General features: G+C 45.7%; 1 protein-coding gene across 1 annotated transcript; it reads right to left on the bottom strand.

The window, feature by feature from the left end:
• Window positions 1-19,001: 19,001 nt before the first annotated feature.
• PLK2 (polo like kinase 2) lies at window positions 19,002-24,371 on the bottom strand. Its single transcript, XM_044276180.1, has 14 exons — window positions 24,081-24,371; window positions 23,296-23,403; window positions 23,091-23,207; window positions 22,846-22,975; window positions 22,514-22,601; window positions 22,304-22,399; window positions 21,997-22,195; window positions 21,755-21,902; window positions 21,554-21,645; window positions 21,309-21,429; window positions 20,785-21,025; window positions 20,546-20,675; window positions 20,297-20,407; window positions 19,002-19,783 (listed from the first exon to the last, which is right to left on the bottom strand). The coding sequence occupies exons 1-14, from the start codon at window positions 24,303-24,305 to the stop codon at window positions 19,592-19,594; spliced, it is 1,998 nt and encodes a 665-aa protein (XP_044132115.1). The 5' UTR covers window positions 24,306-24,371; the 3' UTR covers window positions 19,002-19,591.
• Between the last annotated feature and the right edge of the window lie 546 nt (window positions 24,372-24,917).

Below are 24,917 nucleotides of genomic sequence, written 5' to 3'. Positions count from 1 at the left end.
ACCACAATGCTCCCATGAGAGCTACAATTCCTCACAACTACCACAATGCTCCCATGAGAGATACAATTCCCCACAACTACCACAATGCCCCATGAGAGCTACAATTCCCTACAACTACCACAATGCCCCATGAGAGCTACAATTCCCCACAACTACCACAATGCCCCATGAGATCCACATTTACCCACAACTACCACAATGCCCCATGAGAGCCACATTTCGCAACAACTACCACAATGCTCTCATGAGAGCTACAATTCCCCACAACTACCACAATGCTCCCATGAGAGATACAATTCCCCACAACTACCACAATGCTCCCATGAGAGCTACAATTCCCCACAACTACCACAATGCTCCCATTAGATATACAATTCCCCAACACTACCACAATGCTCCCAGGAGAACCACAATTCCCCACAACTACCACAATGCCCAATAAGAGCCACAGTTCCCTACAACTACCACAAGGCCCCCACAAAAGCCACAATTCCACACAACTACCACAATGCCCCATGAGAGATGCAATTCCCCTCAACTACCACAATGCCCCATGAGAATCACAATTCCCCACAACTACCACAATGCTCCATGAGAGCCACAGTTTCCCACAACTGCCACAATGCCCCCATGAGAGCCACAATTCCCCACAACTACCGCAATGCCTCATGAGAGCCACAAATCCCCACAATGCCCCGACAGTCACAATTTCCCTTCAAAATCCACGATGCCCCCTATGCCAGCCACAATGCCCTAATGCAAAAAACAAAAGGAGAGTACATGTTGACATCCAACTATCCTATCCTTACCCCAACATCTGCCAGGGGGTGGACAGCCCCCATAGATATTAATCGGTCAGCTAGTTCTGCTGAAATTGGGTCATTTGGCCAACATTAATCTAGTGTGCATGGCCATCTTCAGGAAGGTAAATATTCTTACCAAATCTAGTGTGCATGGCCATCTTCAGGAAGGTAAATATTCTTACCAATGTTTCAGATGGTAAAATCAGGGCATCGACTGGCCCTGATAACATCCAGGCACAGCCAGGGATCGCCAACTTACGGGTGGGGTTTACATTACATTAGCCACATCCATTTTCTGTCCCAGCACAGCCCAAATTTGCCAGGACTATCTCAGAAAATCAGGGACTGTCCCAACATATTCGGGACAGTTAGCAGTGGGTAAGCAGCAGATGAAGACAGAGAAACTGTGACATCAGATGGTGTGTATAAACCGGTTTATTACCAGTGATGTACTGGTAGTATCATGTGTATATTAGGGTGGGGAGGGGGAATTGAACTGAACTTTACCTGGGCCTATGAGCTTCTAGCTACACATACCTTCAGAAAAATACTAATACTGAGGAAAAATACTCTGCATGCCAGACTCAGTAATGTAAAGTATGTTATTACATATTCAATTACTATTTTGTACTCGGATATTTCTGACACATGAAAAGGTCACATTGTCAAAACATATAAAGGAAACTGATGATTTTTTGTAGCTTTACTCTATTGTGTGATTATTGTGGTATGTACCCCCACCCTTACAGAATATTCTATATATGTGCAATTAAAGTGGGTTTCCGAGGCTTTAATACTGATGACTAGGGATGAGCGAACTTGTGTTTTCAAGTTCAGGGTACAAGGTTCGGGTTGGGGTTATCTAAGAATTCCGTTTTGGATTTCTCTACCACGGACCATAAGTTATGATCCGTGGTAGCGGAATCCATAATGGAATTCTTAGATAACCCGAACCTTGTACGCCAAACCTGAAAACACAAGTTCACTCATCCCTATTGATGACCTATCCTCAGGGGATCGCTCCTTCCCAAACTGTGGAGGAGATCGCTGCATGTAATACTGCAGTCTTCTCCACTGACGAGCAGGCGATTGCCGGGAAGGAATGCTTCCCTCCCAACAATCATCTCATCTCATCTGCTACTCTAGGCTTTAGGGAGTCTTGTAGGCCCTGGGAAAAATGGAATGCAAATAGGCTGTTATCTGGAAGGATAAAAGTTGGCCACCGATAGAATGGCTACTAGTGTTGAGCGAATTTGTGTTTTCAAGTTCGGCGTACAAGGTTCGGGTGCAAGTATCTAAGAATTCCGTTATGGATTCTGCTACTACGGACGGTAGCAGAACCATAACGGAATTCTTAGATAACCCGAACCTTGTACGCCGAACTTGAAAACACAAATTAGCTCATCCCTTATGGTTACCCTATGAGTCAATATCTGGCCCTTTAGACAGGCCATGGAACAATGGCTTGGAATAATCAAACTGTACTTCTGGGTGAGAAAAGTAATAAAATTGTTTGCTGAACAAAAACTAGCAGTGACTATTAAGCAGAGCGCCAACACTTCATAGGGTGTAAAAAACACCAAAATAGATGAAATGTTGGAGGATACAATTTTTAAATGGGTTGTCCTATAAGTATATATGAACATCACAGACACTTGGGAAACCCCCTACAAGCCCAAGCAGAGAACCCGTGTCAGATCAGGCTGTCCCAACTCTCCCCCAGGGGCAGTCCTATTGTTTTCTGGGAAATAAACCACTGTCAGTGGTGTCTGGCAGTAACTTTCTACCCTCTCCTATGCCGAGTATGTATGTGTACAGGGGAATCGAGAGAGATAGCTGCCAGTTGTCTCACGTGTATGGCTGGAAACAGTTAGAAAAAACCCTATGACCCTTGAAGAATTATATGGGTATGTGGAGATTTTGGCTGCCTGTTTTACGGTATAAATTGTATGGCATAATTTATAGGTTATACAGAGTGGGCCACGGAAAAGTAGCATGACAAGTGGATTTTTATATTTTTTATTACCCACAAGTCACTGGGGCTGAAAGTGGTCCCCGTTCACGTCTCTGCATCTTTGGTTGATTATGTTGCTGATACGGCTTGTGATGTTCTCCTTGAGTTTATCCAGGGGATGTGGATTGTTAGCGGACACTTTCTGTTTTACATTTCCCCACAGATAAAAATTGCACGTGGACAAGTGTGGGGAACGTGATGGCCATAACCCCTCGCTCACAGTTCACTCCTCCTTAAACAGTTCATGAACCCGTGCCAGTGAGTTCTGCAGCATGTCGCCCCGTCTTGTTGGAAAAAGCAGGACAGTTTTTCATCTGGTGTTAGTTGGTTGTAAAACTGTTCAGAGATGTGCAGGTAAATTGCGGTATTCACAGTCGATTTGAAGAAAACTGTGCCCACTATTTGTGTTCCAGACACTCAGCACCAAATGTCTATTTCCGGTCATGAAGTCGTGTTTCGTGAGTCCAATGGGGATTTTCAGTGGCCCAGTACCTCGTATTCTGGGAATTTACGTGGCCTGATAATTTAAACCAAGCTTTGTCCGTCATAAAGTACAGCAATGGATCTAAATGTCTGTCAGCAATCATCGTCAGCACCAAGTCCAGTAATTTACAGTATGCCTTTAGCTTTGTCAGACTCTTTCCATTCCTGCACACACGTTATTCGGGGCTGTTTCAGAGATATCAGCCCTCGCTGACATATCGTTCCTGATACACCATCTTGCTGAGACAGTCTTCAAGTTGATTTTTGGGGGCTACTTGCAATCCGCTGCTGAATATCATGCACAACTTCAGCCGCCCTGATCGATGGAGGCCTCGGTTTCTTCATGTTTGAGCCAGTTTGATGCCATTTCCGAACCAGACTCTGAACACAACGTTTAGCTAGTGGTTTTGTTCCTGGAGACTTGTCGGCAAAGGTCTCTGGCGATCTGCTTCCACAATCACTATTCGCTGTTCCGGGGAGAACACCATCTTTCTGACACTATAGGCTACTTTTATCAAACTGAATAATAAATCTGTCTTAGTTGTCCATAGCAACCAATCAGAGATCAGCTTTCAGTTACTATTGGTCTCTGAAAAAATGAAAGCTGAGCTCTGATTGGTTGCTATGGACAACTGAGACTGATTTACTATTAGGCAAATTGATTTAGAGATATAATTTACAAAAATATAACACATATACAGTGTGTGTGTGTGTATGTGTATATACACTCACCTAAAGAATTATTAGGAACACTTGTTCTATTTCTCATTAATGTGATTATCTAGTCAACCAATCACATGGCAGTTGCTTCAATGCATGTAGGGTTGTGGTCCTGGTCAAGACAATCTCCTGAACTCCAAACTGAATGTCAGAATGGGAAAGAAAGGTGGGCTACAACAGCAGAAGACCCCACCGGGTACCACTCATCTCCACTACAAATAGGAAAAAGAGGCTACAATTTGCACAAGCTCACCAAAATTGGACTGTTGAAGACTGGAAAAATGTTGCCTGGTCTGATGAGTCTCGATTTCTGTTGAGACATTCAAATGGTAGAGTCCGAATTTGGTGTAAACAGAATGAGAACATGTATCCATCATGCCTTGTTACCACTGTGCAGGCTGGTGGTGGTGGTGTAATGGTGTGGGGGATGTTTTCTGGGCACACTTTAGGCCCCTTAGTGCCAATTGGCCATCGTTTAAATGCCACGGGCTACCTGAGCATTGTTTCTGACCATGTCCATCCCTTCATGACCACCATGTACCCATCCTCTGATGGCTACTTCCAGCAGGATAATGCACCATATCACAAAGCTCAAATCATTTCAAATTGGTTTCTTGAACATGACAATGAGTTCACTGTACTAAAATGGCCCCCACAGTCACCAGATCTCAACCCAATAGAGCATCTTTGGGATGTGGTGGAACGGGAGCTTCGTGCCCTGGATGTGCATCCCTCACATCTCCATCAACTGCAAGATGCTATCCTATCAATATGGGCCAACATTTCTAAAGAATGCTATCAGCACCTTGTTGAATCAATGCCACGTAGAATTAAGGAAGTTCTGAAGGCAAAAGGGGGTCCAACACCGTATTAGTATGGTGTTCCTAATAATTCTTTAGGTGAGTGTGTATATATATATATATATATATATATATATTGTATATATGTATATATATCTGTATACGGTATGTGTGTGTTTACAGTCGTGGCCAAAAGTTTTGAGAATGGCACAAATATTAGTTTTCACAAAGTTTTCTGCTAAACTGCTTTTAGATCTTTGTTTCAGTTGTTTCTGTGATGTAGTGAAATATAATTACACGCACTTCATACGTTTCAAAGGCTTTTATCGACAATTACATGACATTCTTTTTCAGGACCTCTGCAATTCGACTGGGCATGCTCTCAATCCACTTCTGGGCCAATTCCTGACTGATAGCAACCCATTCTTTCATAATCACTTCTTGGAGTTTGTCAGAATCAGTGGGTTTTTGTTTGTCCACCAGCCTCTTGAGGATTGACCACAAGTTCTCAATGGGATTAAAATCTGGGGAGTTTCCAGGCCATGAACCCAAAATGTCAATGTTTTGGTCCCCGAGCCACTTAGTTATCACTTTTGCCTTATGGCACAGTGCTCCATCGTGCTGGAAAATGCATTGTTCTTCACCAAACTGTTGTTGGATTGTTGGAAGAAGTTGCTGTTGGAGGGTGTTTTGGTACCTTTCTTTATTCATGGCTGTGTTTTTGGGCAAAATTGTGAGTGAGCCCACTCCCTTGGATGAAAAGCAACCCCACACATGAATGGTCTCAGGATGCTTTACTGTTGGCATGACACAGGACTGATGGTAGCGCTCACCTTTTCTTCTCCAGACAAGCCTTTTTCCAGATGACCCAAACATTTGGAAAGAGGCTTTATTGGAGAATATGACTTTGCCCCAGTCCTCAGCAGTCCATTTGTAGTGTCCCACTAGGTAAAGGTGGGCACTGCACAGGTTAATGTGTTGCATTGCATTAAACGTTATGTGCATGTTTTTCCCTGTATTATCTGGGTGTCAGGCCTGTCAGGGTGTAGTTTAGCCTCCCAGACGTTAGAGGGAGCTGGAGAGCCCTAGTTACATATAGGAAGGCCCAGACAGGGAAGTGTTAGTTCATTCCAGGGGACTAGAGGAGTCACCTCGTCCACCTGAAGCTCCTGAAGCTAGGATCAGCTCAGTAGAGATACCCCAGTTGCAGGAACCAACCTCCTGGGAGAAACCTACAGTTATCCACCTGATAGGAGGAGGCGATCCAGGGTAAGCAAAGTGACCCTGATGGGCAGAGAACCTTTTTAGACCGTGCAGCAAGCAGTATAATACCTGAGGAAGGAAGTAACCAAGGATTTAAGCCACCCATTTAGGCATCCGGGCCTTGGGAGATATAAAGCCAGAGCAGGAGTTCTAGAAAGGACACTGTACATTGATTCTGAGGAAAGGTACAACCTGCTGCTGAGTGCTTGTGGAATTTACCCTCAGTGTATCTTGCATGACTATTGCCTGCCATATTGTGAATAAGCCCCTTTGTGGAACTGTAATATCAAGACTGTGCTACACCTGCTGTACAAAGTTGGATTGTTTCAGTAAAGTTACGTTTTGGTTCACTATATACTTGTGTACCTTCATCATTCCAACCACCAACCGGCGTGCCACCGTCCAAAGGCACTGGCGTCACGAATACCACAGGGACCTTGCCCCAGGCACACAAAATACCTGTAACATCCAGGGCACCTCAACTACCATCAGGCCTGGTCCCTATCTACAGAGCGTGCCCCAGAGGAACTGTGTCTACCTCTCCTTCACTGCCACGCGCCTGCCCAGGGTTCCGCAAATATAGTGAGTACCCTCGATTGCCCATAACTGTGACCTCACTTCGTCATACCCTGCAGGTCTGGCGTGTTGCACATTCACCAAACTTTCTGCAGAAGATCGATCTGTCCCTGATGTTTTTTTTGGAGAGAAGTGGCTTTTTTGCTGCCCTTCTTGACACCAGGCCATCTTCCAAAAGTCTTCGCCTCACTGTGCGTGCAGATGCGCTCACACCTGCCTGCTGCCATTTCTGAGCAAGCTCTGCACTGGTGGCACTCCGATCCCGCAGCTGAATCCTCTTTAGGAGACGATCCTGGCGCTTGCTGGACTTTCTTGGACGCTCTGAAGCCTTCTTAACAAGAATTGAACCTCTTTCCTTGAAGTTCTTGATGATCCTATAAATTGTTGATTGAGGTGCAATCTTAGTAGCCACAATATCCTTGCCTGTGAAGCCATTTTTATGGCTGCACGCGTTTCTTTGCAGGTCACCATGGTTAACGATGGAAGAACAATGATTTCAAGCATCACCCTCCTTTTGCTCGACAACATTCTCACCTGAGTTAACAAGACGATTACTGAAATGATCTCAGCAGGTCCTTTAATGACAGCAATGAAATGCAGTGGAAAGGGTTTTTTGGGATTACCGTATTTTTCGCCCCATAAGACGCACTTTTTCTTCCCCCAAAATGGGGGAGAAATGCCCCTGCGTCTTATGGGGCGAATGCTTGCAGTTTAGAGCGAGCGGGGACTCGGGGAGGGACTTGGAGGAGGAGCTGGGGGCTGGCAATAGCGTCGGGGCGGTGCAGTCAGTGTAATATAGCACCGCCCCGCCGCTCCGGTAAAATCAGATGTCATATTGAATTAATACTTATTAAACATGCCCCCTTAGTCCTATTACTACCTTACTTCCTAATCGCGGCAGTAGAATTCAGGCAGGCCGGGCGGGCGGCAGCGTAACTCTTGTCACGTGCCTGCGCCGCCTACTTTATGAATGAAGCAGGCGGCGCAGGCAAGTGACGTCAGTGAGAGATGCGCCGCCCGTCCTGCCTGCATTCTACACAAGCGATTAGGATGTAAGGTAGCAATAGGACTGAAGGGGCATGTTTAATTAGTATTAATTGAATATGACATTATATTTTAGTATACTGGCGGCGGCGGGGGGGGGGGGGGGGGGCGGGGGGGGGAGGGGGGTGTCGATCTGTGGATGGCACAGTTATGGGCTGGGGGAGGTCTGTGGATGGCACTGTTATGGGCTGGGGGTCTGTGGATGGCACATATATAACAGTGCCACCCACAGATCCCCCCCCTGTAACAGTGCCATCCACAGATCCCCCTGTAACAGTGCAAGCCACAGATGCCCCCCATAACAGTGGCCGTCATCCACAGATGCCCCCCATAACAGCGTCCGTCATCCACAGATGCCCCCCATAACAGTGTCCGTCATCCACAGATGCCCCCCATAACAGCGTCCGTCATCCACAGATGCCCCCATAACAGTGTCCGTCATCCACAGATGCCGCCCATAACAGTGTCCGTCATCCACAGATGCCCCCCATAACAGTGTCCGTCATCCACAGATGCCCCCCATAACAGCGTCCGTCATCCACAGATGCCCCCATAACAGTGTCCGTCATCCACAGATGCCCCCATAACAGTGTCCGTCATCCACAGATGCCCCCCATAACAGTGTCCGTCATCCACAGATCCCCCCCATAACAGTGTCCGTCATCCACAGATCCCCCCATAGCAGTGTCCGTCATCCACAGATGCCCCCCATAACAGTGTCCGTCATCCACAGATGCCCCCCATAACAGTGTCCGTCATCCACAGATCCCCCCATAGCAGTGTCCGTCATCCACAGATCCCCCCATAACAGTGTCCGTCATCCACAGATCCCCCCATAACAGTGTCAGTCATCCACAGATCCCCAGTAACAGTGCCATCCAGAGACCACCATTAGTTCCAAACCCACCAAACACACAGCACACCTTTTGGTTAAAAATATTTTTTTTCTTATTTTCCTCCCCAAAACCTAGGTGCGTCTTATGGGCCGGTGCGTCTTATAGGGCGAAAAATACGGTAAGTTAATTTTCATGGCAAAGAAGGACTATGCAATTCATCTGATCACTCTTCATAACATTCTGGAGTATATGCAAATTGCTATTATAAAAACTTAAGCAGCAACTTTTGCAATTTCCAATATTTATGTAATTCTCAAAACTTTTGGCCACGACTGTATATATATATATATATATATAAAAATATATATAATATGCCCTATCATTGCAATACACAATATATTTTCACTGTAGATTGTGTGATAAAGACCAGTAAGTGAAAGTAAGCATTTTAATTGTCTGTCACATGTTGCACTTCCGAACTCTCCTGAATGAGACGCATTCCAGATTCCTGTTAGTCCACATAGTTTGTTCTCTATGGCCTGAGAATGTGGTCTCTGCAGCTGAATTCTCTCCAGGCCTTTGGATTAAGTAGATAATACAGCTTATACAGCGTGCCGAAAATGAGTGAAAGCTGAAGTGGCAGTGATTAGAAATAAATGCTTTATAATGCAAGGGGAAATATTCTACCCATCTGCACACTGCCGTCATTTACCCTAGACACAAAGGGGGGATTTATCATGAGGGGAATATTTGAAGTCGATTTTGCTTGAGTCTGCCTGTGTTGGAGTACTTTACGTCAAATTTATCAAATCTCGCACGTTAAGTGTTAGCTTTGGCACATATTTAAACAATGCTTTTGCTTAGAAATGCTACTTTGTTTTTTGATGTTTTTTTCACACCATTCCCCTCTGAAGTGAGTTTGCATCTTATTTTTTTCAACTTTTTTTTAAAAGGTCCCAGTGATAAATCTGGAGTAAAACTCATTAACGTAACTAACCACACCCGCTTTACCCACCTAGCCTTTCTGCTGCCTGAGACAAAAACTGAAACAGCCCCTCACAATGACAATTTTTTTTACCTAACTCCTTCCCTTCAGCCCATGGCACTTACGCTGCCCCCCTCTTGCCCCTACCTGGTGCTGCCTGAGGCGATCGCCTCACCTGACCTCATTGGTGGTGCACCCCTGGCTTTATCACATACTTTTCAGAAGAGGAGTGAAGAGGCCCTATTTTGTGACTTTTTGAAGCCAGAATTCGGTTCCTTGATTTTTATATTCACCCCCTATTTTTTTTATACAGTTACTATTAACCCCATTCCAGGTATTGTAAATACGCTTTTACTCGCAGTATACTTTCTTCACCTCCGTTCATCCTTCCTCCCCGAATCACGTCATGGCGGGGTGACTAGCTCTCGGATCCATGTGTTGTTGTGCAGACCGGAGGTCGGCTTCTGCTGCGTGCATGACCTCATGATCTTCAGAATATCCCCTGCTCCTCTGATACTCCAGCCCCTCCCCTGAGCTCCGTCTTTCTATTTCATCTGGTCACCTGTGCTCACAGTGACAATTCTCAGCGCAACAGAGAGAACTAATGCTGGAGGTGCCAATTCGACTTTGACCACAAGGATGAAGAAGAGGTAAAGATGGCGCCGCAACAAGTGCTGCATGAAACATCACAGTGCTATATCACAGGATTATATAACATTGTAGCTGACGTAGGAATGGGGCTTTAATCTGATCATGCATGTATGTCGGCGTATGGTTCTGGGCTTTAAGCCTATGTCATTGTAAATGTGCTAACAGAACCTGTTCATGCCTTGCATTTCCAGCAGACATAACTATGCTGCTGCCTTCCAATGTGTAACGACCCAGAGTGGCATTACCACTTCTTCACCCTGCTACTGTCTCTAATGGGCTAATATAATGTCATCTTGTGTACTTATTTCAAGTCCACTACTTTGTGCATTCCTATTTCTAATGTAACTGTTATGTTTACATGTAATGTGCCTGGTTTACCAGCAGGTGGCAGCAAATATGGCAGAGCTATCCTAGATAGAGTGAAACCTTCCACTTTGTTAGTCTAACTTACCCTCTGCTAGGGGAAGGCAGGTGTGCTGGGACTTCTCTGCTGGACATGCCCAGGCCAAGCCAAGCCAGCCAGAGCACCGTCAGCTCTGCTGGATGTGGAGGCCACAGCTTAAAGCCTCAAGAGCCAGGAGGAGAGTTCCATGGCATAATTAAGAGACAGACTACAAAGAGAGAAGTTGCAGCATAAAGAAGAAACTAAGTTATACAGCAAGCCTGTCAGCACAGCAGAGCCAGAGAGCAACAGATGTAGCAGTGTTGAGTTTGCCTGCCAGAGTTTTAATGCCAAAGCCTGCTGGGCACCGTTAATAGTATTTTAGATTCTCAATCACATCACTAATAAGTGGAACTTAAGGACACTAAAAATAAAAACAAAAAAACTTTATTCTAATATAACAAAGTAACTGCCTAACACATGCTAATCAAGTTTGCTGTAACTAGCTGACACCTGGCTCTGGCTCAACGCGCTTCTGGTTTATAGCAAAACCTCATCAAGAGCCCTCTCATTTATACAGCTAGAATCTAGAATCTAGCTGTATAAATAAGAGAGGGCTTCTGATGAGGTTTTGCTATAAACCAGAAACGTGTTGAGCCAGAGCCAGGCGTCAGCTAGCAAACTTGATTAGCATGTGTTAGGCAGTTACTTTGTTTCATTGAAGTAAACAGTGAGGGATACATAGGGTTATATTAGAGAACCCAGTGTTTGCAACACAGGTAGTGGTGATTAGCTAAGGGCTCTTTCACACTTGCGTTCTTTTCTTCCGGCATAGAGTTCCGTCGTCGGGGCTCTATGCCGGAAGAATCCTGATCAGGATTATCCCCATGCATTCTGAATGGAGAGAAATCCGTTCAGGATGCATCAGGATGTCTTCAGTTCCGGACCAGAACGTTTTTTGGCCGGAGAAAATACCGCAGCATGCTGCGCTTTTTGCTCCGGCCAAAAATCCTGAACACTTGCCGCAAGGCCGGATCTGGAATTAATGCCCATTGAAAGGCATTAATCCGGATCTGGCCTTAAGCTAAACGTCGTTTCGGCGCATTACCGTATCCGACGTTTAGCTTTTTCTGAATGGTTACCATGGCTGTAGGACGCTAAAGTCCTATTTGCCATGGTAAAGTGTAGTGGGGAGCGGGGAGCAGTATACTTACCGTCCGTGCGGCTCCCGGGGTGCTTCAGAGTGACGTCAGGGCGCCCCAAGCGCATGGATGACGTGATTGCATGGATCACGTCATCCATGCGCATGGGGCGCTCTGACGTCATTCTGGAGCGCCCCTGGAGCCGCACGGACTGTAAGTATACTGCTCCCCCGCTCCCCACTACTACTATGGCAACCAGGACTTTAATAGCGTCCTGGGTGCCATAGTAACACTGAACGCATTTTGAAGACTGATTTCGTCTTCAAATGCTTTCAGTTCACTTGCGTTTTTCAGGATCCGGCGTGTAATTCCGGCAAATGGAGTACACGCCGGATCCGGACAACGCAAGTGTGAAAGAGCCCTAAGCTATACTGAAGATTGGAGCAGTGGCAAGGAAGAAAAGAATAGTAACCCCTACTGAGAACCTCATACTCATTAACATAAGGACAATATCTGGTGGCTATCTGGGTTTAATCTGGTGCTGTCCTTGTGTATCGTTTATATCATGTTAATAGGATTTATTGGAATGTGTTCTACACAGTTTTTTAAGGAAATATTAGAATAAAGTTTTTTTTTGTTTTTTTTAGCGTCCTTATACCTTGTAAGTTCCAAAGCCTGCTGGGACCAAGACTAAGTTGGAAGATTGTGTCTGATGAAAGTTTACCAAATAAAGCTGCTATTCAACTTCATCACAAGGTCTGGACTTAATTATTTCTTCAAATTCCTCAACTTTTCCCCCCTATTTGTCTGCTTCGGAGCCAACGCCTGGGGTCCAGCCGTATCCAGGTAGGAGCACCGTGACACTCACTTACACTAGAAGGGACATTTTAGGCCACCCTATACCACTTGGCCATTCCCACACCTGGGTACCAACCCTCTAATAGGGTCCCAGGGGTTGGCCCATTGCAAATGGACCTTGAGATTGTGTGACCAACATCAGTTTTGACTGGTGACAGGACAGGGAACGGTTTTCCCCGTAACTGGGACTGGAAAATCACAGCTCTATACACTGTCTAGTGGCCATTCTCGGGTACTGCAGCTCAGGTCCCATTGAAGTAAGCTGCAGTACCTGAGAATGGCCACTACATATTGAATGGAGCTGTGGCACTCTGTCCCTATTTATTATTTACTTCCTTGAACCATGATGGCAGAGTAACAGCTGGTGGTCGGGTGTCAGATTGATGATCTATTCTATGGATGGATAATCAATGTCTATAACCTGGAAAGAGGTCGTCTCACCACAGATAACCCTTTTTATGTATGAGTTGCTCTGATAATCAGCTGATTAGGGTGGGTCGAGTTCCTGAGAAAGCAGTTGATATTGGCGGGCAAAGACATTTCCCATGCGGCTCCCACTATAGGATGGGGGCCCTGAATTGAAAGAGTGCAGTCCGCGAATGCGAAGTGTCCTCTCTATTCACTGCTATGGGACTTCTGAAAATACCCAGAGCTTGGCTATTTTCAAAAGTCCTATAGCAGTAAATGGAGAGCAGACCGTGCAAGCACTACCACCCTCCTGTAACGAATACCACGGCTCGTGCCCGCTTGGCATCACCTACATCGAGCTCACGAGACGCGGTATGGTTACAAGTTACCAAAGCGTGACGTTACTCCCTCCAGAAGAGCAGGTAAGGTCAGCTTGGTACAGTTTACACAGACACCTCCTGTCTACGCGGGCACAGAGAGTCAACAAGCTGAGAGAGCCTTTTCACTGCCGCATTGAAAACAGCGCCGTCTCAGCCCGGGTATCTGCCACCAGCTTCTCGTTTCATATAAACCCGGTCCACTAACGGGATTATATAGGGTGAGAAACCAACTTGCGGTAGCTTATAACTAGGCCGAAACATGGACGTGGGGATTCGGGATCGAGATACAAAATAGCACTAGGGGTGCACCGAAATTTCGGCGGCCGAAAATATCGGCCGAGAATGCACCTAATCTGTTTCTGCCGATATTTTTACATATCGGCCGGAAATAGCGGGGAGGGACTGGGGGGAGGAGCTGGGGGCCGGTGCGTTCACTGTGCTCCGGCCCCCAGCTCCAGTAGTTATAAAATGTTGTGCAATTAATAAGCATTCTATTCATTTGGCCCCCCTCTGCAGTATTACATTCAATACAGCCACATCCTACTCACAGGGCTGTGCTGGCCGGCCGGGCAGACGAGCGGCAACGTCACGACTGACGTCACATGCCTGCGCCGCCTCCTTCATTCAGAAAGTAGGCCGGGCAGCATTAAGATGACAGCCCTGTGAGTATGATGTGGCTGTATTGAATGTAATACTGCAGAGGGGGGCCAAATGAATAGAATGCTTATTAATTGTACAACATTTTATAACTACTGGACCTGGGGGCCGGAGCACAGTGAACGCACCGGCCCCCAGCTCCTCCTCCCAGTCCCTCCCCGCTATTTTCTATTAATCTATTAATTGTACAATGGGGGCTGTGGATGGCACTGTTATGGGGTGGGGGTCTGTGGATGGCACTGTTATGGGGTGGGTGGGGGTCTGTGGATGGCACTGTTATGGGGTGGGTGGGGGTCTGTGGATGGCACTGTTATGGGGTGGGTGGGGGTCTGTGGATGGCACTGTTATGAGGTGGGGGGTCTGTGGATGGCACTGTTATGGGGTGGGTGGGGGTCTGTGGATGGCACTGTTATGGGGTGGTTGGGGGTCTGTGGATGGCACTGTTATGGGGTGGGTGGGGGTCTGTGGATGGCACTGTTATGGGGTGGGTGGGGGTCTGTGGATGGCACTGTTATGGGGTGGGTGGGGGTCTGTGGATGGCACTGTTATGAGGTGGGGGGGTCTGTGGATGGCACTGTTATGAGGTGGGGGGGGGGTCTGTGGATGGCACTGTTATGGGGTGGGGGGTCTTTTAAAAGTATCTGGGCAAAAAGGCAGTTTCGGTTTCGGTTTCGGTCAAGGGGTATCCTGAATTTTCGGTTTCGGTTTCGGACCAGAATTTTCATTTCGGTGCACCCCTAAATAGCACAAGATTAAATTATATATTTAATCGCCTTAAGGGCACACTAGATATAACACAATATACACAGAGACTATATACAGTGGTCTGAGGTTACAGATACAGGTGATATAGGTACAACAGGGTCAAGCAGAGCAATAAGTCAGTTTGCCAGATATATGAGTCATTTGGGTAGTGATTTCTTAGCTGTATTCACGTCGGAGGCAGTGATGTCAGCCGGTTGCAGGTCCCTCCAAACACACTGCACGATGTGACCCCCTTTTAAGAGAAAGACACCGCTTGCTGGCTTGCATGGGCTTATGACCGCTCCCCTCCCCACCTAGGGGTAGGGTCCCCTCCTCCTTCTCTGGTGCTGGCAGCAAATGACCCATAAAAGCCCTTAGGTCTCAAAGCCCCAGACCAGAATGTTGCAGGATGGTTCCAGGCCCAATTGATCCGCCTGGGTTACAGCTACAACTAGTGTCCAAGCATGATACCGTCATTTGGTTTCTGTGGGGAGATATGTATATCTCCCCTCCCGGGCATCCTCGCCTTAAGCCAGGACTACGTGGACATTTGGCTTTGCCCCAGGATCACAAAAAGATCACTGAATTATGCCGGGGATGAACGGACGATTCATAATTCCTTATGAAATGTAGGTGGTAACATGTCTGGGAGGTATCATTGATACTGGCAAGGGCTGATACCTCCTGCTGTGGGTTTTCCTGCAGTATCCGTGTTGTCTGACTGGAGTTGTGAAATGTAAACAAATGTGGCCTGCTAGCAGTTTTCTGCTATCTGGCTGCGGCTGTGAAGCAGGGCCCCCCTGTGGAGCTTGATTTACTCTGCCATCTTTCAGCAAATGGTGGGTGTGAGGACATGGCTGACAGTAAATATTAATCCATATTCCTCACACCTCCATTCACCGCTATGGGAGTTCCTAAAAAAGCTGAGCGCTGGCTTGGCTATTTCTGGCAGTCCCATAGCAGTAAATATAGAGGATGCTTCACATTCGCAGTGTGCTCTCTTTCACATCGGGGGTCCATTTAGGATATAGGAGCAGGTACCTGAGTCCTTTTTCCCACCAAGGGAGGGGTTGCAGGAAGCTGTAGGGAGTTGAGATTTGGAAGGAGAAAGTGAAGCAGCATGGTGCGGTTTCCCCTCACTGCTGCAGTAGCTTTGGGAAAGTAGCTCACAGAGCAGTCCATTCCTGATACTGTATCTAAAAGGATTAGTACCTCTGAGAGGAAAAACGGTGCCAAAGACACCCTACTCAGCAAAATGGGTCACAGGATACATTACTCTCATAAGAAACAGTAACTGAAGCTGATAGGAACCAGACTGAAGCCAGAGATTCGCACAGCAGAGAGAGAAAGCAAAGTATTCAAGTTTACCCTTAGCCTGCTAGAGCCAAAAGAAAGATCACATATTGCTTGGATGACACAAGTTTATTCAAGTAAAACTGTTACGCTTCACTAAGTCTGGACTCTACTTACTCCACCAACTACAACTCCAGAGGTTAGGTGAAGCTACTGTCAGACTGCTTGCCCCAACATGTCTCCAGTATGACTGCCTCCTATACACTCAGTAATGTGCCCTCTAGCACCAACTTAGGTAACCAGACTGACCACTCGTGATTCCATAACAGGTCTCCAGGCATTAGCCCTGCATAACATGTACAGAAGACGCAGGTTTCCAGTGCGGCCAGTGTAACACAACGTACAGCACTGGTGAGCACTATTCATTCCGTCCTATAAAACCATTGATTAGAGGCTGCTCTCACACACATCATGGAATACATTCATTGTCGTCAATGGATATTTTTGCCTGAAGTAAAGTCATTCATCTGCTGATTCACAGCACATTACTGAGTCTGGGAACAGAAATCAGACCCATTAGAGGTGCTTGAGAGCGTCGATTTCAGTGCATAAGAGGCAAATGTAGTGGCTAAGCTGTAATGAAGGCAGCGCAAGCAGTAGTGCTGGGAAGCGAGCCCTGCGGTTACCATGGCGACACACTCGTTACGATTAATAGTCTGGAGTGTTCGGTCCATTCATGTCCGACAGGTCAGGGAGATGTTCGTGGGGTCAGAGAGTCTCTCACACAGCAGCTTCTCCTGTGGACGGAGATGAAACCTTCTATTGGACTTTGTAATTCCTCCAAAATGTCTATTAATCTGGGTGCTGCATATCCGATATAAGATTTCCAGTGGGTACCACCTTATATTGGAAATGTTCTGCCCAAATCATCTAAATGACCACTGATAGATAGATATGGGGGGGGGGGGGGGGGGAAGACACAGGATATGTGGACTGGTGGGCTGTGTGCGCCAGGGCTGCTTTTTAATCCCAGTCTCCCCCTGGATAGACAGTAGAATAGGTGATATCATATTGTCTGACATGAGAACAGAAGAATCAATTACCACAATCATTTACAGCTCGTAATGCATTCACGTGAATGGCCTCAGTTCTCCCCCATTTACTGGCTGTCTATTTTAGGAGCGGCATCATTCATGGATCCGCTAATGCATTTCTGTGAAGGTTACCCAGTTGACAAAAGCACATTTCCCTTCTACTTATGTGTATTGATTGGAGGACATTTCGGCTGGATTTCCTTCTCTGCATTGTGTTCTCTACACTCAGAAGCAAAGTTAGAGCGGATTCTGAATGGTGTGGCACGATAAGAGATGTCGTCATTTGTGTTAATTCAGATGAAGGAATGTTCTCTGCAAGGAACCATATTACAGTATATCCTAAAGGACAGAAAGTATTAGTGTCCATGTAAATGTCCTCCCTACACACTACTGGTATAACTATAAGGGCCCTGTGCACACTACTGGCATACTGTAGCTAGGGGGAGGCATGTGATAAGGGAGGGGGCACAAACAAGCCACTTTACCCATCTTGAGTACTTCAAAGGATTGGCCCATGATTCACATTAGTTATCCACAGTATAGGTTAGTGATGGCTAACCTCCAGCACTCTAGCTGTGGTAAAACTACAACTCCCAAAACGTACACTTGCTTGGTTGCTTTCAGAACTACACCCGTCAAAAATATATATATATATATATATATATATATATATATATAATAGATATTATAAATAGAGCATGCTGGGAGTTGTAGTTCCACCACCGTTGGAGTGTCGGAGGTTAGACAGCACTGGTATAGGTGATAAATGAACTATGCGGGGCCATTTACTTCTATTGGACTGCCAATATGTCAGATTAACAGAAATTTATGGAATGGTTGTCCCTCATATTACTGGTTAAAAATGGAATCCAGTTCTTTCGATTGGTGGAGGTCCCTGGGTTCATACATTTATCCTGTGACTAGATTAAAATTCATGTTCATGGGCCAACCTCCAAGTACAAGACTCAGCTAAATTTGCCCCCAGGGAAGGAAAGCCCAGGTGTTAGGCTTCATTCTTCATCTTCTAGCTTGAACCCTACTGATAGACATCTTGGGTGATACCAAGTGTTTTCCAGAGTAGAGATTATCCTCCTTTCCACACACCTTGTCCTATGAATCTTTAAGTTTGTACAAGTGATCTGTGCTTTGACCAAGAACGTAAATGGAGTAACACGTTTATCAGAATCCGTAGGATTGGGGATAGAATTAAGTGTGCAAGATCGTGGCAAGTACGAAACCCACAACCTTTATGAATGTTGGAATGACACGTATCTTGGGGAATAGACAATATCTCTGTTCCTTATGGCCCACCCTCAATTTCAGGCCACGCCTAAGCACTTCACATGGTATTGGGTAATGGTGGCATCCCTGTGAAGGACTCATATGCTATATGAACATAGGTTATGTATGCACACTTTTCCTTGTTATGCCATTGCTATGCTACACCATTATACTCCCTTGACCTACATATAAAACGGTCAGGTAGCTACCTGCTCTAGATTACAAATCAAGATGGTAATCTCGCAATTTAGTTCTTGGCTTTGGACACTGGTCTAGAGTGATGTAGTCAACTGCATTTAGTTTATAGACGCCCATAAATACTGGTTATGTTACATTTCAACAACCCGAATGTTACAGGAACTAATCATCGATGTTGGGATCTAATATGTAGTCATTCTGGTTTATGGCCTGCTAAGAAGTTAAAATCAGCTACAGCAACACAATTATGTTCATGTATAATGTGAATTGAAGGCAACTTGTAGCATCCATAAACCAGAAACTCCTATTGTAGAAAGTTCCAAGTTCAATTACTGCATTTTATTCCATCTCCTACACTCTGCAAAGTGCATAAACAAGGGCGAAAGACATTCGTAATTTCATGTATTTATTGCCAACGTATACAATGTATACTTCAAATAATGTCCAAAAAAGGTCATAAATACTTCACTTTTGGGCTGTAATAAATTATTATAATAACTAGGAATGCACTTGTCCAGCCACAAATGTGGGTATTAAACAAAAATATATATTATATATGGCCATCCATAGTTCACAGTTTCGCAGCAGTAAGCTGCATCTATCACAGCGATTCGACAACGTCACATTCTTGCCCCTAATGCCGACACGGTCGATTTGGAATAGTGATAATGTTCACAGTTCAGATCCGCGACCATCGAGATACTCTCCATAGAGCAAAAGCATATCGTCACCCCACTTTGACAGACTCCTGGTAAAGTTCATCATCCAACAGAATTACTTTCCACAGAAGTAGGCTTCAAAACTGGTCCAACAAAGCAGGATGAATCTACAGTCTGGTTCCAGCCCAGCGTGCTACTTAGGAAGTTTGTTTTCGTACCACCTCCTCTTTCCAACGTGCTAGGTTCCAATGCTTGACACTTTGTGTTCTCACAGTGAAGGACTTTATAATCCTCTACATTTCCCGTAACCTTCAGTCACATTAATTGCACCTCTGTAACAACATGTTCAACGCATATTCCATTCTGTTTCGCAGGTCATTGGACCCGCCGGACATGAGTAGCGTACTCAGACGGAACGTTGTAGACATCCTATCTTCATTGATGTAGGTCAGCAGATACTCATCACTTTGGTTGGCGATTATAATTTTTGTGTGATCATGGTAGAAATTAACCTGTGGGTAAAAAATTTAAAAAAAGTTTAGTAATTTTACAAGCGATCACATTTTTTATATAGGTCATAAAGGGAGGCACAACCTGTCCTACCATTTACATCCTTAAACCCCCAACCACTGACTTACAGTGCAGTTTTAGCCTTCTAAATGTGTCCCATGTGTCCCCATCTACATTATATATAATAAGTAGTCTTATAGGGCATGCGCTGTATGAAAATTAACATATTGTAGTCACAGAGGTGGAGCCTCTTGGCCGATTAGTCAGATGGACATATCCTAACCCACCCTTCTAGCTTGATAGACATTCATAAGACTGGGATAATTCAACTCCTCCCAGTTCTGATGGCATTCTCACATGCACAGTAAATACTGGTCTCAGCATCATCTTTACACTGCGCATGTGCTGGAGGCCACCAGAGTTGCCATGAGATGACCCTGGTCCTGGCCCCAGCCAAAGGCATTCAAACAACCGTAGTTGGCTCGCAAACATATGTACAGAGCAGAGTTATTTACCTGAAATGTGCCATCGTTAAAGAGCATCATGAGGGCCTTGTCAGACTTTAACCACTGAAGCAAATATAACCGAGGTCTGCACACATCTGTAACACCGGGCAAGTCACCTCCCTGTAGAAAAAAACAAAACACATTGGTTAAGGAGACAATAGACACCTGTATATAAATTGAAATTCATCTACTGGAGGCGTTTAGATTTAGGTGACATTAGGAACATTCACCAAAATGACAGAAGAGCCAAATACTTACATCCATGAGATTCTCCTCCATGTAGTGAGAAAAGTATTTCAGGACAGTAACTTGGCTGATGAATTGCTCTGGGGCTTCAGTTGCAGCAAAGATAGAACATTGGCCAAGTTCAGCGTAGTAGTGCACAGTCCTGCAAAGAAAAGCAAAGGCCATAAGCATAAGACATCCAAGCCAAGGATGGTGGACAAGAACAGATGGAGCCATATTGTAATGGCAGACCGTCCACGTGCAAAACTTACTTTTTGTCAGGCAGCAGACTCATGTGGGCCCCATTATTAAACAGGACGCCAACCGTGTGATCAGACAGCTGGTAACCAAAGCCGTATTTGTTGGAGTAGTCGACCCATTTTGTCACCCAGTGGAATGAGGTGGTTAAGTGTTCTTTTGGAATACAATCTGAATCGGGCATATTTTCCAGGCAGCCTCTGAGGACTCTGGAGACCGTATCGGCCACGCTGCCCATCGTGCTGTCTTCTAGACCTGGAAGAAAGAGAAACGGACAAGTTACGACTAATTCTAATCAAATCTGCGTGCCTAGGGGGACTATTGGCACGTATTTAGCAATCTAAGCTACCAGTCAGCTCAGTAAAAGCTCTGCAATTATCAACTTGTGCTGATTTATTCCAGGCAGCAAGCACATTTTTATAATTGCGTTGCCAATGTTCTGACTTGTGGCAGTGCCAAGGCAGCTGAGAGCCTAATTGTGCGTCGTGATAATTCAGCAGACAGTGAGACTGTCAATAGGCTGATAGGGTATACTTACATTCGCTGCTGCTGCTACAGCTGCCTAGGGTGCCACGGACAATCATTCGGATTGTGTCTCCCATCTGCTGCTTGTCAGGCTTGTCAAGGAGGACATTTGACTTTGAGACCATTTTGCTCTCCTAGAAGGCAAGGAACGAAGACTGAGAATCAAGCTAATGACCCAAATAACTATCAAAAACTAAGTTTGTGTTCCCACACAAAAGGACAACCCCCACCCACAGCAAAAAAGCAACTTCAACCAACCTCCTCTGTTCTAGGATTCTGCTGAGATATGGATGTTTTCTTCAAGTCTTGTCTCAGCTTGTAAATTTCTTCATCCTCCTTTGCTAGTTTATCTGTAAAGTAATGAAGCCTGGTTAGATAATTGAAAGCAGACCACAAGATACGGGGACAAAGGTTTGCCTGTAATCCAAAAATACAAGCATATAAAAAGCATAAACTTACTATGATTATCCAAGTACTTTGCCTTTTCTTTCTTCCCACCGAAGAGAGCTGCAGCAGCTTTCTTAAAGAAGCTCTTAGCTGGACTTGACAGGTGGAAATCAGGAGCGGTATGACAGCAACTAGAAGGAAGCCTGTCTGGTGTGAAGCCCTGAAGGGAAAACAGCAGCCGGTTATTGTCTGCTTGTGGGATGAGCACCAAGAACAAAAAAAAGGCACATTCCCAGATATGAATCACTACCAACCTGGGTGAAGAAGTCGTGCTGAATGATTTCCTCAAGGCTGGGCCTGTCCTCTGGGTTTCTGGACAACATGCTGGCTATGAGATGCTTGGCAGATGACATGAGCGAAGACGGCAAAGTGTACCTTGCCTCCCGGATGCATCTGTAGGTCTCTTTAAGATTTGTGGTTTCAAAGGGAGGTCTTCCAAGCAGCATAGTATACCTTGAAATACATATGAGACATTTTACGAAATGTTCATTAACTATACAAAATTGCACCTAATCTAGAAAGCCTATGAGATAGGACACAAGAAGCTGCAGAGATACTTACATTACACAACCCAAAGCCCAGATGTCAGATTCACAACCGTGCCCTTGTTTGTTAAGCACTTCAGGTGAGAGGTAATTTGGTGTGCCGCATATCGTTCTGCAGAGAGCCAAGAAATGAACATTAGTCGACTAGATCATATGCACAGGAGACATACAGAGGTGTAGCCAGATCCCCAGCCCAGGGGGGCAGTATATCATTCAATAATCCTACCTTCTTCTTTGTTCCATGGGTTCTAGTCTAGCTGCCAGGCCAAAGTCGCCCACCTTCAGTTCCATGCTCTCATTAATAAAAAAATTTCCTAGAAGATAAAAATAAAATCATTAGTCACAGAACTAAAAAACGCAACCCAAAGAAGTCATAACGTTTAGGAACGCACATCGTCACGACATGCATTCTGCATCGATGTAGCAGTGCAGAGCTTGTCGTTTGCAACTCATGGTGATTAGGTCATAACAATGCACTAACTCAGCTCTGCTACATCCCTAGCAGAAGGAAAGATGAGGCTTCGCCTTGCCTGCAGAGCTTGCAATCGCATTACTTACCTAATTTTAAATCCCTGTGGAGGATTTCTTGCTCATGTAAGTATTTCAAGCCGGACACGATCTGTTTGAGGTAGTATCTCACTTCAGGGTCTGTCAGGACTTTCCTCGTCTTCAATATGTGTGCCATAGACTGGAGGAACAATGGGAGAGGTCATTAGCTGGTGCCAGGGAGCGATTGGGTACAGACAAGGGCCGCTCACACTGCAGCCTTAAGGAGGAGACTGGCAGGATGCAGGAATGCTTACCCTTCGACTGCAGTGCTCCATCAAGATATAGATGTTCTCCTTATCCTCAAAATAGCGATAGAACTGCACAACATGCCTGTGGCTCAGCGTCCGATGCAATTCAATCTCTTTGTCAATCTGGAAACAGAACGAAGATTCAGTTCAGGTCTTAATCCAAAGCAATGGTGCAATGGAGATGACATCTACATCCAGCCCCACCACCTACCTTCTCTCTTTGATGAGGCTTCGACACCCTGCTGTGCGGGATAATTTTGGCAGCGTAGATTTTGTTGGTTGTCAGATCTGTCATTTCATAGCACTTTGCAAATCCTCCCTACAAAAAGAGGAAAATAAAATGAATAAAGGCTCAGCCCTAAGCAAAAGAAGATTTGCAAGAATTTCCCCGTCGGACCACAATTCTAGACTACATAGAGGCTGCCAATATTAATCAAGTAAATGCAACCGAGATTAATAAAAAAAAAAAAAATAATCAAAGGCAACAAGATTATCTGACAATCTGCTCAACACAAAGGATTCCAGAATTCCCAGATCACTGACAACCACAACACGTGACGGTACGACACCTTCTGCTCTTCACATGTTCCTACAGTATATCATAAAGCAACCTAAATAGATCAAGATCAGACAGATTGCAATAGGGGAACCTTCCCCTTTAAATAAATTGATTTTTTTTTTCTATTTTTCAGCCAAAAATACATATTAAGCAGACCCAAGGACTATCAACCCATTGCATATAAGACAAAAGCAAAACCTGATCACAGATAGGAGCACTGCTAGCAGTCAGTGACTGCCTGCCCACAGGGTTAGGGCATGAGAAGAGATAGCCCACAGCATGTCCAGCAAAGACAGAAATCCAGGGGGGCAGAGGTTCTAGAACAGCCTGCCCTCATCAGCTCTGCCTGGCAGTGCCAACACGTCCATACAATTCCAGTGCATCCGTCCATGCCCCATCCAGCCAGTAGGATGCCCATCTTGGTGGAGTTTTTTTACCTTGCCAAGCACTTTGCCCCTGCAGTAACGCTTGCCGGTGCTGGGGTCAGTGATAATCCTGGACACTTCAGTGGTGGAGGCGCTGGTGCAGGTGTGGTGCCCATGTTGCCCCCCATCAGCTGGCAGCTTCCACCTCCGGTTGGTATCGCACACGCTGCCCAATCCCTGCTCACACATCTTGTTCCCGTTGTTCGGTTGATGAGTAATAGCCCTCAGTATTTTCATCACTCCTAGTCCACTACTACCACCACCATCTGCGGCGAGAGCCAGCGCTGTCTGCGGGTGGCTGTCTGGAGCGCCGCCTTATATCAGCTGTGTCGGCCACGCCCCCGCCTTTAGAACGTCAAGCGGGACACGCCTCCTTCTGTGGTCATTTGCCTGGACATATCTCTGCATTGCTGGAGCTATGCTGTCATCTACTCACCCCCCACGTTCGCAGTGGTAGCCCCCTGCAAAACAAATATGAATGAAATCGATGGTATAAAGAAAGCCGGAATATACTATTCTGCCACAGACGGAGGGTGATCCTGTGGACAGTGCAGGGGGGTAGCTTCAATTTGCCAGAAAGGTGGGGGGTGGGGGAAGAGTACTGTTTAACACTTTGTTTGCTGGGACTAGGGAATGTCTGCAGCCAGAATCAGAGCTCATGTACAGGCATGATGGGTGGTATACACTGGTGAGCAGCATGCACGTGTAAAAATACATGTGATCTACCCACGCTGCAGCGACTTCTATAATGGAAATGCTGAAATTCTATGTTTTTGTAGTTTCTAATACCAAAATCTTTTCTGGGTACAGAAACGGATGACTAGGGCCTAGGGTGAAATGTGGCGCTCA

This window comes from Bufo gargarizans, chromosome 1 (genome assembly GCF_014858855.1).
Source record: "Bufo gargarizans isolate SCDJY-AF-19 chromosome 1, ASM1485885v1, whole genome shotgun sequence".
Classification (NCBI taxonomy): domain Eukaryota; kingdom Metazoa; phylum Chordata; class Amphibia; order Anura; family Bufonidae; genus Bufo; species Bufo gargarizans.
Note: the sequence above shows the minus strand (reverse complement) of the source record. Positions and strands in the feature narration are given on the sequence as shown.